Here is a 16,690-nt window from a genome sequence, read left to right on the forward strand (position 1 = left end):
GTAGTATTTACTCTGGGAAGTCTGGCTATAATATTCATAAGCATTCATAAAACTGAAAGTACGTATCTCCAAATGATATCAACTACTCACCTATTTGCTCCCAGAGTCACAAAGAAAAAAATCTAATCAAGAGCAAAAAAAACCCTTCCTATTCACCTAGGTATTACCAAGTCCACAAGTAACAAGATAATGTGAAACTACTTTGTAAATTACAAACGATATATACGTAATTACATATTAACATGTTATTCATCCAGACAGGAGGATAAAACCAATGGCATATCCTCTTGTCTATTCATCATCTCTACTTTTTCTCCTCTGGATCAAAATCTGGTCTACATAATGAGGAGGGAAGATACTCACTGTCAGAGCACAAGGACAGACTAAAACTGTTGGGAAAACTAAATTAACAACTTTGAACCCAAGATATTATTTAAGTTAAAAACCAAAAAAAGTATTCACTTCTCAGAATCTGTTCTTTCAAGATCAATACGCCCCATGCGAAACAAAAACAAAAACAAAACAAAAAAGAAAAACCTTCTTTGTAAGCTCTAGATTCCACATCTAGTAAGTTAATAGCATGCCCTATTAAACATGTATAGTACCACTGTCCATAACAGCTTCTAGTAACAAACGTGCCTATTTTCAAAATAACCCAATTATTCAACAACTCTGCAAAACAGATGCATTCTCATTTTTCTAATTAGAAAAGCAAGGTTCAAGAGGGTATTTTCCAAGTATCATGTAGATAGTACTTAGTGACAGCCAGAATTGGAACCAAGCAGTACTTCCAAGTCCCCTAATCTCTTCAAAACAGTTGCTTCCTTTCTACCTTTCCCCACATTTCTACTCCTAGACATTTTATGGCCTGATACAGATTAGTCTACCTGGCAAAGGTCATTTTGAATTGTCAAGAGTATACTGGAGACCCCTTAACCACTGAATTCCATTCGCACCAAGACCCCTCAATATCTTTCACAGGCTCCTCTCTCATGTTTAAAAGACATTCCCCCAATCCCCAAATATTCCAAGAGTGACAACAGTCTTTGTTCCAAACGCTCATTTGTAAACCAGTTCTTAGAATGCTTATTTCTTAATCCACATCAAAAATGCCCAGTAGCATGGGGATTACTTCTTGTTATCTGTGAAGAACCTAGAGATATTAATTTAGACACACAAATCGAGAAATATTTACTCTGGCTAATGAATCTCATCTCAAAATTCTAATTTGTATCTTTGATTTTATAATTTCCCTTTGTCTACCCACTGATTCTTTACACTTTTCTTAGGACTATTTTTTTTCCTTTCGTTAGTGTTCTGAAAAAATACTCTTGGTTTAAATTTGAGACACTTTGTATAGTGTCACCTTAACTTCTTCCAGGAAGGAACAGTATGTACACTACCATAATATAGTTATGAATTAAAAGTAGAAGATACCTATAGACATTTTGCCTTGAGAAACTATATTTGGTACAATATCATTAACTAAGCTGAACTTAACATGAAAAAAATTACATTCAAAAACATACCTTTTGATTTTCTTCTTTAAAAACTCTCTCTTCCCCTGCTAAACGGGTATGCTTCCTCAGGGTACTTGGTGAGATGTCAATTCTCCTTAATGTAAAATAAAATATATTTTTAGTCATATTATTAACTTTTTGGTTCAAAAACATCCACACGATTATCCATTTTCCTAAGACAGTTATTTCTCTCCCAATCAACTAATTTAGCACACCAAGACTATTAATTTACTTTATAATACACAATTAAGGAAAAATATCCATGAAGAATAAATTAAAATGCTCCATATATTTTTATATAGAAGTGAAGTCTGCCCTTTAAAACATCAAACTTATTTTAGCCATCAAAAATAGAAAAAATATGTTTCGATTAAACTGGATATGATTTTAAGCATCAACAAACACATATGAATAGGATTATTTGCTCCTGTCTTCAGTATTTTTAAATATTCAGTGCCCCTTTAGTTTTATTCTGCGCCTTTCCTTTTTAAGTCAGTATTGGCTGTAACTACCCAGTGCTTCTTTAGCAGTCATCACCAAAACCACACCAACTGTGTACAAAGTACCGAGTCAGATACTTCATAGCCAATATCACTGTCACTGCCACCCTGCAAAACTGGCATGATTATCCACATTTTGTATATGAAAAAATTGACGTCCAGAGATTAAGTTGTTCATCACAATGCAACAAAGAGACACAGCCAGGATGTCAACACAACTATCTGACTTCAATGCTCATGCTTTTGTTCTCTCTCACCAAACATTTTTTATTTCACAAACTTACTAGAAATTCGAAGGTAACTCTAGGCCTCCACTGTCCCTCCCAAAAACCAAACTAACTGATAACTATTTAATTCCATACTGCAAAGTAATAAGGGTTAATATTTCAAGTTCTAACAACCAGTTTCAACTAAGCTGAAAATCGAGAATTACAGAATTTTCAAGACTTAGAAATATATTTATTTAAACTATAAATGAGGAATAAAACCAAAGTTTTTAGTTGTATCAATGACAAAAACAAACTTCCAATACGATGTTTTAACAGTGTCTTCCTATCAAAACAACGTTTTTATATGCCAATTCAGCAGGATACATACCTGTGTATTTCAGGGCTCTTTTGCCGAGTACTATGCTCTTCAGTGGCTTTCTGATACGAAGTGAACCGCTCGTTTAGGGTCACTGCAGCTGACTTGAAGTATTGCTCTGTTGATTTAGAAGAAATACTGTCCGATTAGTTAACTTTACTTTTAAGAGAGATCTGTTTGTGACAGAAGGGCATGTAGCAGGTGAAAAGAAAATAAAAATAAGAAACCTAGCAAAAGAGAATCAAGTGTTACAAGGAACTCCTACCCTTTCAATTTCTTGTACCTCAACAGGAAAGTGCTTCGAAAGTTGCTCACAGGTCCCTGTCAATACTACATCTAATCCAAGAGCAATTAGTAGATTAAATCAAGAGTCTCTAATTCTACTTCATTAATACACTACTTCCTCAGAACAAAAAGGAACATAATCTATGGATGTTCTAATACCTTGCCAATATGAACCAATGACATTACTTCAAGTAATCCTTTGCAGAAAACAAAAATTAACAGGAAAATATGGAGTTAACTAAAAAGCTAGTTTGGGTAAACTATTAAATTTCATCAGTGACTATGCTGCCATATCAACAAAAATGGATTTATAAAAACACTGAATACTATCACTCAAATTGGAAAAATATTTTTAAATCAATTAGCACTCAATAATTACTCCAAAAATCTGGCATCTTGGCAAACCCAACAGCACATTTGATATTGCTGTTTTGTCTCTCTTTAAACAATTTTCAAACTAGTAATATCAATACTGATTATTTTTAAAACCAGTTCAAGATATGCTGTAAATGTAAAATAGACGTATAAAGTCATGAGCTATGAAATGTCACATTATGAAGCAAGCTATCTGCTTAACAGGTCAACATACATCTGTGTCAACTTACCGCCCAATATCCAGCACATGTCTCATAACCAATCATTAAAACTTGAAACGGCCACTACAAGGGTAGTGCCTCAATCATAATTCCATGAAACCCAGGAATTTGAGCTAGCAACTCAGTTTTTATGCCATTTTTGCCAGGAAGACAGAAGATTCAACTTTGCCTGTATCTTTCAACAGCTATTTTACTTTGAAACATGGATTTTGCCATTTCAAAACATATTCCAGGACCTAGTTACAATGAAAAAGAAAACATCACTGGGCATTTTCAGCTCTGTATAAAGTAAGAGCTGTTCAGATCGGTTGCACAATACCAATTATGAAACATCACTACAGTTCTTTTAAAAAAAAAAAAGAAAAAAGAAAAAGGAAAAAATTTATCAAAACCTGATCTCAAAATTCAGTACTAAATTGTAAAATGTGGAGATAGGCCAAAAAAGATTAAAAAATTAAAAAAAATGAATGTTTCATATTTTATGTACCACAGTAATATGGTCATGAACTGGTTCACAAACCTACTTAGAGCCAAATAGCAAAACTGTCTTGTTACCGTGTTTAAATAATTACAGCCCAAAAGAAATTCATTTAACTATTCACTGTTCTGATATATCAACTGCATAAAGAACTGCTAGAGGCAAGTTTCATCTATTACAGTGAGCTGTTCTCACATCAAATGACAGATTTTTTTAAAGTGGGGAGGAGATTAATTTTAAAGGCCAACAGTCTTCGAAGTTCCTGAGAAAGAACATGTCTCATAGTAAGTTGCTTTTTAAAAACAAAAACAAAACAACAAAAACAAAACTTAACCTAACTGCCCAAAAGACATACCTGAAAATCTTTGAAAATTATTAGTAACTTTGCAACTATAATTACATACTGGTAAAACTTTAAAAAAAAAAAAATCATTACTTTAGTTGAAATAAACAACCTTATCTTTAGGACCTAAAGAAGTGTCATCATTATCCTAATTAGTCACTATTCATGTAATCAGTATTTATATATCATACTTCTAAATTCCTTGAACTTTTTTCCTTTAAAAATCCTGATAAATTTTCTTGTTTTATCATTTTAAGATTTTTATGTATAAAAAATTAAGCGCAAAAGTGTTTTCCACCACTTCAGATTTCTTTAAAAGTTGAAAAGAAATTCTTAGTAATATTCAATAACAATACTGTCTGACTTTGTTATAAATCTATGCCAAGATTATCACAAGCCATAGGCATGCAATGAAAGACTATCTGTAAGCCTTCTGGCACTTCAAGTACATTACAACGACATACTTAAAAAACACTTTTAGCATTCAACAAATCTACATCATGTTCTACCATGATACAGATTTTTAGCGTATGGTTTCTCCAGCATTTCAATTACTTTTTATTAACTATCTTCTTACGTTTCAATGCTAGCAAGACTAGGGACTCCCTTCTATGAAACTACTTTTCCAAGTTTTAATAATATTGATGTATATTTGCTAGCCCTGGGGTACATGAATTATTAAGCATAATTACACATTTTTTTATTTGCATGCAAGAGAAATTTAATTCACAATACTAAACATTCTAAGCATACCTTTAACATGATGAACCAAGGACACAATGTGTTGAATAAATGACTCTGAAGTGCTTTTGCTGGCCTGTGGCAACTTAATGTGGTCAAAGATGGATCGGAATTCTTGCTCCTTCTTGACAGAATGGACAAGTGTACTAGCAAGCAGCCTGTCTTTAGTCAAGGAAGCAGGTCTGGAACATATTGATAACACACACACACACAAAATATACCATTGGTTTAAATATAAAAATGGTATGTTCAGAAAGTTTAAGATAATTAACTGGAATACTGACTACCCACAGATTATTTACTGGGCATCAATATGGAATTACCTGTTAGAATCATCAAGGGGAACAGGTGCCATTTTGAGTTTGACTTCAGGACGGTGAGAATCACTCGCTATCATTTTGATCCTAAGTGGGCTTTCCTCTCTGAAGGTAGACTTTTCTCGTGCATCCAGATTCTTGTGTAGAGGGGGACTGTAATCAAAGAGGTCTTTGAGCTTTTCAGACTTTACCTGCTCAGGTGACTGAGTTTCTTTCTTTACTGTTATTCTTTCAGAATTTTTGTCTTCTTCTTTGTGCTTATCTTTTGTAGTGCTAGGCCTTTCCACTACATATCCAGTCTCTTTAAGTTTATAATTTTTTTCTTCTCTAAATCCATCACTTTCTCTATTGCCTTTCAGTGAAACTTTGGACTTGTACTTGAGTCCTTCCTCCTCAGTATTCCGGTGAGATGCAGTAGCAAAACTTTTACCCTGATCTGCGAGGACTGACTTCCTGAACTGTCTATAATCCTCTGTCTCCTCTGTGTCATCCCCTTCTGAATCATTAAACTTTTGTTTTCCAGACTCTTTATCACTGAAGTAATCTAGAGCTTCCTGATCTTCCCATTCTCCCTCTGCCCTCCCTTTCTCTGATCCTTTCTCTTTTGAAGCCTCTTTATCCCTGGTATTACCCCTATCAAGCAGGAATACTCTAGACTCTTCATCTGTGAACCTGCGAATAAGCAAAGAAGAGGATAGTAACTCTGGATTGCATTCACTGTAGATCGCTTCCATATTTAAATGTGTTGCCCAATCCCTCAGGACCAGCAAGAGAGAAAATAACCCTATTGAAAAGTGCTTTTTCAGATTCCACTTTTAAAAATCATTGAAAGCATCCACACAGAACTTATGTACTAACTTTTAAAATAAATTTACAATTGACTTCTGAAGTTTAAAACGCAAAGCCAACCACAAAAACCTGTCCTATTTAGTCACAATCCACAATTCTGCACTAACACGAACTTCTAGAGATTGCCTAAATTTAATTTTTGAAGCTAAGAACCACTAATAGATAATACGCATTGTTAGAATTCTATTGATAATTATCCCCAAAATTTCAGACTGTTTCAATTACTTATCTATTAATATAAACAAGAGTTCACACAAATGGATTTAAATACCACTACAGTAATTTAATACTTTATGCGAATCACAAACAGTTCATATATACTTGCTCTTGAAAAATAATGATTTCTGGCACTATTTCATAGAAACTAATGATCAATTCAATAATAAATTCTAGATTGTGCAGTGCTATTCCACAAACAGCATGTTTCCTCTATTTTCTCACTTTTAAGTCAAATCACAATACACGAAGCAACCAATTTTCATTGTTAGCAACTTTCAGCAACACTTGAAATCAGAATTTAAATAATGTATGTTTCAAATGTCATTAGTCAGTGAGAAATACCATTACCTTTTGTATAGTCAGGCTGAAATCATTAAATATTGACAGCCAGACTGTTTATGCCACCTAACAACATGCAATATAGCTGCATTATTTATGTAGGTCACATTCTAATAGTGAAAAGAACAAAATAAGCCTTCAATGCTTTAATAAACTTAATTTCTAAAAGGTTTACAGTTATTAGCAACATGTATCATTTAGTTATGCTCTAAGCTACTCAACTTCTCCTCATCTGTATTTTTAATTCTGGACCGAAAATGGTAAAATTAAGAGGAGGAATAGAAATTAGTGTTTTTTATTCTTTTTAAAGAGACAGGGTCTTGCTCTGTTGCCCAGGCTGGAGTGCAGTAGGCGCAATCATAGCTCACCACAGCCTTGAACTCCTGGGCTCAAGAATCCTCCCGCCTCAGCCTCCTGAGTAGCTGGATAAATTAATTTTTATTAAAACACTTAGCTTCCAAAGTTCACCAGATAAGAGTAAAAACAATTTGGAATTATCTTAAAATGAAGGAAGAGTAAAAACCGCTAGTTAAATACATATCACAATTTTACGTTTATAATTCCAAACAGAATTCAAAGAACAAAAACAATATTATAATCTAGATTCTGTACTTTAGTTTTTACCTTTTTAAGAACTTCCCAGTCTTTGCAGTTTCCTGATCTCCACCATCAGGATAAAATGAGGAACGGCCCCTAGACTCATCTCTTGGAGCATTCTGTGGTGCGATTGTCTTTGCAGGACTTCTTCGTGAAGGGATGTGATGAATTGGACTATTCTGAGAAGGACTGTATCGACTAGATCCATTTCCGACAGAACCAGACCCAGACCTTTCAGGACTATGCTGAATGGAATGTGAATGCTGAGAAGGAGTATTTTTTGCAGAGTGAACTGTACTGAGCATGGGAGCATCAGAGCAAGATGAACTCTGACTAGGTGGTGTAGCAATAGGTGAAGGACTATGGGGTGATCTAGGACTATTATCATAAGCTGAAAGGCCAGGCCAAATATCACCGGATGTGGCTGATGACTTATTAAATTCATCGATAGACTCAGATGGGTCATGTTCAAATGTATCTTTCGGTTCCTCCTGTGATTTACTTTTCAACGGACTCTCTTCTTGGGGTTCCCCTTCAGCTTTTTTGGTTTGTTTTTCCTGAGACCCTCGTCTTTTAGAAACAGGAGATTTGCTATATGGGGATGAAGAACGAGAAGAGGATGATCTTGGAGACCTAGAAGATCTATATGACCGGCGAGATCTGCTTCTGGATCTTTGAGAAGAAACGGATCTTCTTTTTGGACTCCTGGAACGTGAACGACCTCGTCTAGGACTCCTAGAGTGCCTTCTATTCCAGACAGGTCTATAACCACCTCGATGATATCTACCACCTCCTCCTTGATAATACCCTCTACCCCTTCCTCTGTACCCATAAGGTCGTCTCATTCCTCTATTATTTCTGTAATCGCGACGATAATCTCTAGAATACATACGATCTCTACTACGAGACCTTGAATATGTTCTGGAACGAGACCTAGAACTAAAAATGAAATAAATATCAATGCAAGAAAACTAAAGTATTCCATCCTACCACTCTAAATACTCTGGTTGAATATAACATGTAAATAAACGGTAAAGGTAAAAATAGACTTTTTAAAAAAACCTCATCTGTACAAAAGTTTATGGTCTCCAATCAAAAAGCCTCACTAAGGTAAATACTGAGAGAATACCTTAAAGACCTTACAAATGAAGGCATAAAACACACACACACACACGTGCGTGTGTTATATATATATCTATCTCACACATTAGGACATATTAGCAAATTGTAGTACATCTAGGCAAGCACTTAAACTGATGTTATAAAAGAATATTTAATGGCATTGCATAGTATATAGTTAAATGGCGGAAAAGATTACAAAAAACTATCAGTGAGATACTATTAATTAAATACATACATGATATAAAGTTAAGCCTGGCAGGGGAAAAAGAATAATCATCAACTACTATTAATTCTTAATGGTATTATGGTCATTTGTATTTTCAACTTCTGGTTTCTGTTTTCTATGCTAAGTATGTATTACTATTTTAACAAAAATAACCAGAGTTGTTAACTTTTTAACAAAAAAAAATTATTTTGTTAGAATTCAAAGATTCACAGTCAGAAATGAGAAACTATAAAACAATATGCAGAGACTGTTTACTGTCAAATTCTTGCATTACCCAATTCACCTCTTAACATTGTGGACAAATACAAAGAAACCTACCATATATTATACAGTAAAATTTGAGACCTGGAGTCAGACTAACTGGACTTCAAGCCAAGCTCTGCCATTTACTAGACCTTGTTACCTGGACATTTCTCAATTTCTTGCTTACAATAAGGATAACAATAGATCCATTTCACAGGGTTCTTTGAGAATAAAATACATTTTGGGGTTTAGCACTGTATTTATGATACGCATCCAACAAATATTAACTGATATAATTATTTTAAAAATTTAAAGCACATTAAATCACCTGTATCGCTTCTTTCTAGAATGAGATCTTGATCTTGATCGAGAACTAGACTGTGATCTAGACTTTGACCTTGAAGAATGTGATCTAGAATTGGAGCGACCCATTTCTTTTCTCCTAATCAAATGATAGGGCAAAAAAAGGTTAAAATTACAATATGATTTTTTAAATTTTACATTATTACTTATTTTCAGATAAAATATGATTTTTACGAAAGTTTCTCAAAGGCTATTTATTATTCACCATCCTTTTCAAATCAGTATTCAGAAGACAAGTCAATTATCCCTGACTAAAACTGTTTTCACCTGCATGACAGGTACTGTAGATTAAAGACACAACTGAAGATTTTTATGGACTGCCCCATTTATGTGCCTCAATCCAAAAAGGCAGCAGCTGCAGAAGCCAAAAAAAGCAATGAGACTGCAGCAGCATGTTATGTGTTATTCCACACCCAATACAAATGCCTACCTCTCCTGTAAGAAAGATAAATAATAAAAGTACTACAGACAAGGCAACTGAAATAAAGTGTCACAATATCAACAAAAAATAAACCTACCAGACTGTTATCATAGTGCTTTATGGCCTTGAAAATGAGACTGAGCTGACCATTCCATATACACAATCCAGTCTGGAGTGGTACTAGATAGTATCCTAGAACAATACAGGACACTAAGTTTCTGAACACCTGGAGCCATGGCTCTGCTCTCAGTACTCCATGACTCCAGAATAAAGTGGACTTATGTGACAATGCCTAGTTCACCCTGAAGCTTTCTGTTAAGATTTAAAAATAAAAGACAAAGAATTGGCAGGATTACTTCAAGAAAGATTTATTAGAATTACAAGAAAAAAAACTTGGGCACCAGTAGTTTAACTTTTCTAAACACTACATGGTATCCAATGCTATAATTAGACCTCATTGGGTACAGAAATCAGTTAACTGTCAGAACTAATTGATTTATAAGATCTACCAATTGAAAAAATATACATATATAGCAAATCACTGCATGCATATCCCAAATGTCACATTTTCAACTTTTCAATGATTAATGAGATTATATCTCAGCCTCTCAAGCTTGTTTTTGCTGCATAGAACTATTTCCAAATTTACACTTACTCAAAAAGTATTCATTTCAATAAAAATCAACTTACTAAATTTCTAACAGCTTGCAATTCCCATAATACTTAAATAGTATCTCCTACAACCAAGTATTTTTGAAAGCACTTATTTTACCTACCTAGACTTTGTTCGGTATAATAAAATAGTATTTGGAGGTACTAAGATGAGTTCAGTTATAGAAGAGGTAATGGTAATACTTGGATAGTTCCTCATCAAGCAATAGAAATAACAAATTCAAGATGTTTGAGATAAATGCTTATTTCAAAATAAAACATAACTATCCTCTAATAGACTACCACCTTTGTCTTCTCTCACTCTTCTTCTCAATCCCAAGTGAGCAAGAAATACATAAAGACAGAAATAAAACATAGGTTCAGGGTTCAAAAAGGCAGAATAAGAATTCTACAACACATAAGAAACAAATTTAGCATTAACATAAGGAGATCTGATACCTTGTAGAACACAATTTGGTTTAGCAACTGTAGTTTTGACAACATAACACAATTGTAAAGGAAGGAATCTCGGCCACTGGGAACTGTGACATTCTTTTGCATTTGATTTCAAAATTCTGTCCCTCCCAAACTTTTTAAAAGAATATAAATATGTAATTTACATTCATTGTGATTGAATTTACTTCAAGATATTTATTTTTATCCCACTCTGAGATAATCAGACACACTGTAGGAAGAAACCAGAGCTGCAAATGATTTTGGAGATCCAGTCCAGCAATAAGACAACATTCTTTTTCATTGTATTAATCAGTAAATAAAACACTATTTTACTAAGAGCTAGAGATGCTGTGTTGTGCTGTATCTCCAGAACCTCTGTTCTTGGCTCTTGAGGCTTTTTGGATGGTAATTTCTGTTAAGGGATTCAGGAATTCTGTAGGCTTTTTCAGTCACCAGGATGTAGTTGGACTTGTGGCACATGAGCACAACAGGTATTTAATAAATAACTATCAAATGAATGCATTCCCCAGAACCTGGATATTTTTTAAAGCAGCAAGTTTATTTGTAAAGGTTTGCGTTTTGCTTTAAGCTACACCTGAAACTTCAAAAACTAACGGAAAGAAAGCATGCCTATCAAATAGCCGTCCAAAAGAAATGGATTGATATCTTCTGCTCTACTGCAAAAATACTTAGGAAAAAAGTTAAGAACATGGTCTCTGTATTTAAACTACATGAATTCAAATTCCTAAGCTCTCTGAGCCTGTTCCTCAACTGTAAAACGAAGAAAATAACAGTACCTACTTCACAGACTTGTAGCGGACTTAATGAGCTGATAAACTTAATTCACTTAATACATCTAACACATTAGCAATCAATTTGAATTACCTAAACACTACAGTAGAGAGAAACAAGTTATGAATCTCCTCGTTTACATTAGGGAAATGGGTTAAGTAGCAGTCTTTCTATCTTGTATGTCCTGAGTCTTTTAGGAGATGTGCTTATAGAAATAGAAAAAGCAGGAGCACAAACTGGAAGGAGACAGAAAAAGAACCTTTTTCCTAAAACTAACTTAACATTTGACTTACTTCATACAAGCCACCAAAATAAACAAAAAACAAAGCTTCGGACCACATCATTTTTAATCACTCCATCCGAATCATCAGTTCAGTAGTGACATTTCCTCAAAAAAGTCAAAAGTGAGAACTAGGAAAATGAATGCTCTTTTACCTTGGGTTTATGCAGGATCAAGAAGTCAAGTGAAGTCTTTGAGATACTGTAAAAATTCTTCCTGGAGAGAATGCTCTGAGAAATTAAACTCTAAATTCAAATTCCTAGCAAAGACAAAAAAACCATTATTTTGATTTATGTTAAATTAAATAACCATTATTTACAATGCATATAATGGGCACTGCAATAAACTCTAATAAACGTACTTACAATTTCAGGGAAGGAAAAACTAATTCAGGAAATAGGAAACTTCTAACCGTAAAAGCTTAAAACTCAACTTTTTTGTAAACCACAATGCAGCAGCGTTTCATGAAACTGACATCTTTTTAATTTTAACTACTTGAATTCTAATTTTAGCAATTTGAGCTTTAAAAATCATATGATATGTTGTCGTTCCATCAGAAAATTCCAAAGTAGCTAACATAATGCCATCTTGGTAGCGGGGCAAGGTAGCACAAGTCTGTAGTCCCAGCTACTTGGGAAGCTGAGGCAGAAGGATCACTTGAGCCCAGGAGTTTCACGCTGCAATGCACTGTGATCACACCTGTGACTAGCTACCGCACTCTAGCCTTGGCAACGTAGCAAGACCCCACCTCAAAAAAAAAAAAAAAAAAAAAGATAATCTGTACTTAATTTTCATAATGCTCTACTTTGCTAAAATATAAGTTTAATGCTCTGCTACTTATTCTCTTTTGGTACTTCCTTTCACACAATTTAGTTTCATGTGAAACTGATTTTAAAATCCACTGGTTAACAGCCATCATAGTAACTTTAAATTCTGTGCCTAAAAGCATCTTGATACATCTACATTCAAATAAAAGAACAGTCAGCAACGAAACTTTTATCTACTGAAAGTCAATATTCTTTCTAAAATAATTTATCATTACTCTGTAAATAAACTTTGCACAAAATATTCAAGTTACTAATACTGAAAAGTTTAGCTTTATGTATATTCACATCAAGTATGTGCAAAGGATAGTCAAAAGCACCAGGGGAACAGAAACTAAGGAATACAAGATTAATATATGTCAGCACTTAAAGAATTCATGAACAAGTTTACATGGAAATCTGTAACTCTTACCAAGATCCAATTTTAAAAATAAAACGAGACTGGAAATACAAAGAAGAAATGGTAACATTAAACTGGTGAATCAAGAATAGGGTCTCCTAAAATATCCATGGCCCTCCAACTGGGGAGAGATTTGAGGTTCAGCCTAGGAAGGAGGAATCGGAACCTATTAAGGAAAACACTAAAAAAGTAGCAAAGTCAAAAAGCCAAGCAAGATTGGTTACAAAAACAAAGGATTTCTAAAGGACATATAAGTTTAGTTTTTAAAATATCAAAACCCCAAGTGGCCAGAGAAAAAAATGGCAATCTTCTAAACTGGAGTACTGTTATAAAACTGTATTCTGACCTGGAAAGTCATTACTACTGATTCACTCCTAGAAGTGGTACAAGGCTCATTTTAGCTAACACTTCCCTAAACAATTCCAAAAGGCTAATTTCTATATATATATATATGTATATATATATATATATATATATATATATATATATACACATATCCAAAGACTCAACTGCCAGATCTCTTTACTCCGTCATGGTATTCTGAAGTTCAAAGAAAATAAACACTAGATATAAAAAACTGACAGAACAGGGAACATAGGCTGTTAGACCAGTGGATATACATTCCTGTTCACAATCTATAAATATATTCAAGTATCCACACCAATAACTCAAATAATACACAAAATGTGACACACAATAAATAAGTCAGTATCAAAGACTGATTAGTTCAACTAATTTTTAAAAAATGAAAGTCTATATACAAAGCACAATGCTAATTACTATAGGAAATATGTCTATGTAAGTGGTCCCTGCCTTCCAAATACCAAATCGAGAACAGTTATCAGCAACAAATCATAGTAAACTAAACATCTAAATACCAACCATGTGCCAAGAACTGTGCTAGGTGACTTAAATAAAATAATCTCATATTTGATCCTGATAATCTCATGAGCTACATATTAATCCCATCTTTCAAATACAGAGAACTCTAAACTTTCCAAATAACTTGAAATAAGTGCCTTACATGCCAGGCACTACTATTCTAATGTTGGGAATACAGCATTTTAAGTAAGATTAAGTTCCCTACTCTCTTGAAGCTTTCAGAGGGGGGAAGACAGAAAACAAGAAAAAAATCAAATAGTGGCAAGGGCCACATTGGAGGGGGAGAAAAGTACAAGTCAACATGCAGAGGAGGTGGGCAGGGGGGCTACTTACTTAGGTGGATCCTTGGGCCCTCTTTGAGGAGGTAATATTTGGGCCTAAAAACAGGGAACACTGCAAAGATCCACAGAGGGAAGTGCATACTAGGCAGAGGACACAAACTTAGCAAATTCAGGACAGAAAGACCAATAAGAAGGTTGAGACAACGTGATCAAGGAGTTGACGGTATGAAATACGGCAGGAGGAGGAGGAACGGACCAGATGAAATAGCAGCTAGTAGATCATCAAAAGAGGTCAGGATTTTACTCGGCAGAGAAACCCTTGCAGGGTTTGCTTGGGTGAGTCACTCATCTTATTTACATTTTAAGATGGCTGCTAATGAAAAAAAGAGGCAAATCCAAGATGTGGTTTGTCAAAATGACTTGTTAATGGATTGTCACGGGTGTGAAGTACAGAGAGTGAGGAAAAATGAAAAATCACTAGTGCCCTTAAATTCTAGGTTTTAGATTCAAGCAACTGGGAGAAGGACAAGTTTGGGGGAGAAAACAAAAGACGTGTTTGCCGTTTTTCGTGCCCACAGTCGGAGTGTAACTCTCCTGACTCCAACTCCAGTGCTCTCTCTTCAATACCCTGAAAGGTGCCTGATGTTTCCAAAACCCAAATACAGAATTGAAAATGCCAAATTAATCTTCCCTTTATTACAACCAAGATCATTTGTTAATAGATTCCCACTTGTATAGAGATAAGGAATAAATTGCCATATGTATCTTTAGCCAATTGATACACCAACCAATGAGGAACACAGAATAAAATAAAACAGGTTTTATTTTTAAAAATAAGGTTCTTAAATATCTAAACAGAGCCTATCTTTCATGAAATAATACATAATGACCAGCTAGAACATAAGTGATCAGAAACCAGCTAGAAAACAATTATACCAGGCCAGGCATGGTGGCTCACGCCTGTAATCCCAACTCTTTGGGAGGCCGAGGTGAGCAGATCCTGAGGTTAGGAGTTCGAGACCAGCCTGGCCAACATGGTGAAACCCCATCTCTACTAAAAATACAAAAATTAGCCAGGCGTGGTGGTGCACACCTATAGTCCCAGGTACTCCAGAGGCTGAGGCAGGAGAATCACTTGACCCAGGAGGCGGAGCTTGCAGTGAGCCAAGATTGCACCACTGCACTCCAGGCTGGGCAACAGTGAGGCTGTCTCAAAAAAAGAAAAAAAAATGATCAAAGTAACTGGGTTCAACAAAATATCCAAGACAAACCACCCAAAATGAATTCTTTAAGATTACTATTTCAAGCATACTTGATCCCAGTCTTCATTTTAGCAGGCTCAAGGAGTTTGGTCCCCAGATTGTTGTAAACAAAGTAATGCTATTTCCATCTTTTCAAATCCTAAAAATATAGCCCATGACTATTATTCCAGTAGACTAGATTCAATTCCTGGCTCAGCCATTAACTAGCTGCCCAACACTGAACAAGTTACCTTAATCTGTCAGCTTCAAATTCTGTAGGTGTTTTTTGTTGTTGTTGTTTTTTTAAAGGCTACTAATGGTACTTCCTTACAAGTACAGGGTTAAATGAACTAAGCAAGGCATGTAAACAGCTTAATGTTTGGCCCGTGGTATACAATCTAGCATTAGCCATCATTATTGGTAAACCTTGTTTAGGCAGCCTTTCTGTAAGCTAACCACGTTTACTTAAAATGATTCTTGCACGTATGGTTACCTAATATTTTTGATACAGCATTACTCAGCATCATTTAGAAGTCTTTCCAGACATGCTTAATAACATGTCTGGGCTGGGTTCGGTGGCTTACACCTGTAATCCCAACACCTTGGGAGGCCGAAGCGGGCGGATCACCCGAGGTTAGGAGTTCGAGACCAGCCTGGCCAACATGGCAAAATCCCGTCTCTACTAAAAATATAAAAATTAGACGAGCGTGGTGGCGGGCGCCTGTAATCCCAGTTACTCTGGAGGCTGAGGCAGGAGAATCGCTTAAACCCATGAGGTGGAGGTTGCAGTGAGCCATGATCATGCCACTGCACTCCAGCCCGGGCGACAGAGCAAGACTCCATCTCAAAAATAGAAAGAAAAAGAAAAACTAGCTGGCCTTTGTGGTGTGCACCTGTAATCCCATGTAATCCCAGCTACTGGGGAGGCTGAGGCACGAGAATCAGTTGAACTTGGGAGGCAGAGGTTGCAGTCAGCCAAGATTACGCCACTGCACACCAGCCTTGGCGACAGAGCAAGACTGTGTCTCAAGAAAAAAAAAAAAAATTAGCGGGACATGGCGGCGGGACATGGCGGCAGGCCGGCGCCTGTAGTCCCAGCTACTTGGGAGGCTGAGACACGAGAATCGCTTGAACCAGGG

At 35.4% G+C, this 16,690-nt stretch overlaps 1 protein-coding gene across 9 annotated transcripts in view; it reads right to left on the bottom strand.

The window, feature by feature from the left end:
* The window catches only part of BCLAF1 (BCL2 associated transcription factor 1), a 31,151-nt gene that overhangs the window by 11,861 nt on the left and 2,600 nt on the right, over nucleotides 1-16,690 (bottom strand). Inside the window, exons 1-7 of one of the 9 annotated variants that reach the window (XR_009212516.1) lie at nucleotides 10,521-12,065; nucleotides 9,289-9,402; nucleotides 7,397-8,308; nucleotides 5,372-6,037; nucleotides 5,061-5,230; nucleotides 2,618-2,723; nucleotides 1,530-1,614 (exon numbers count right to left, since the gene is read on the bottom strand). Coding sequence is in view for 8 of the 9 variants with exons in the window: in XM_032159773.2 (XP_032015664.1) it covers nucleotides 1,530-1,614; nucleotides 2,618-2,723; nucleotides 5,061-5,230; nucleotides 5,372-6,037; nucleotides 7,397-8,308; nucleotides 9,289-9,402; nucleotides 10,521-10,615 (2,148 nt within the window). In the remaining variant the exon portion in view is untranslated. The other 8 variants (XM_032159762.2, XM_058435585.1, XM_032159781.2 and 5 more) reach the window with 8 other exon arrangements.

Source organism: Hylobates moloch, unplaced genomic scaffold (assembly GCF_009828535.3).
Source record: "Hylobates moloch isolate HMO894 unplaced genomic scaffold, HMol_V3 SCAFFOLD_2, whole genome shotgun sequence".
NCBI lineage: Eukaryota > Metazoa > Chordata > Mammalia > Primates > Hylobatidae > Hylobates > Hylobates moloch.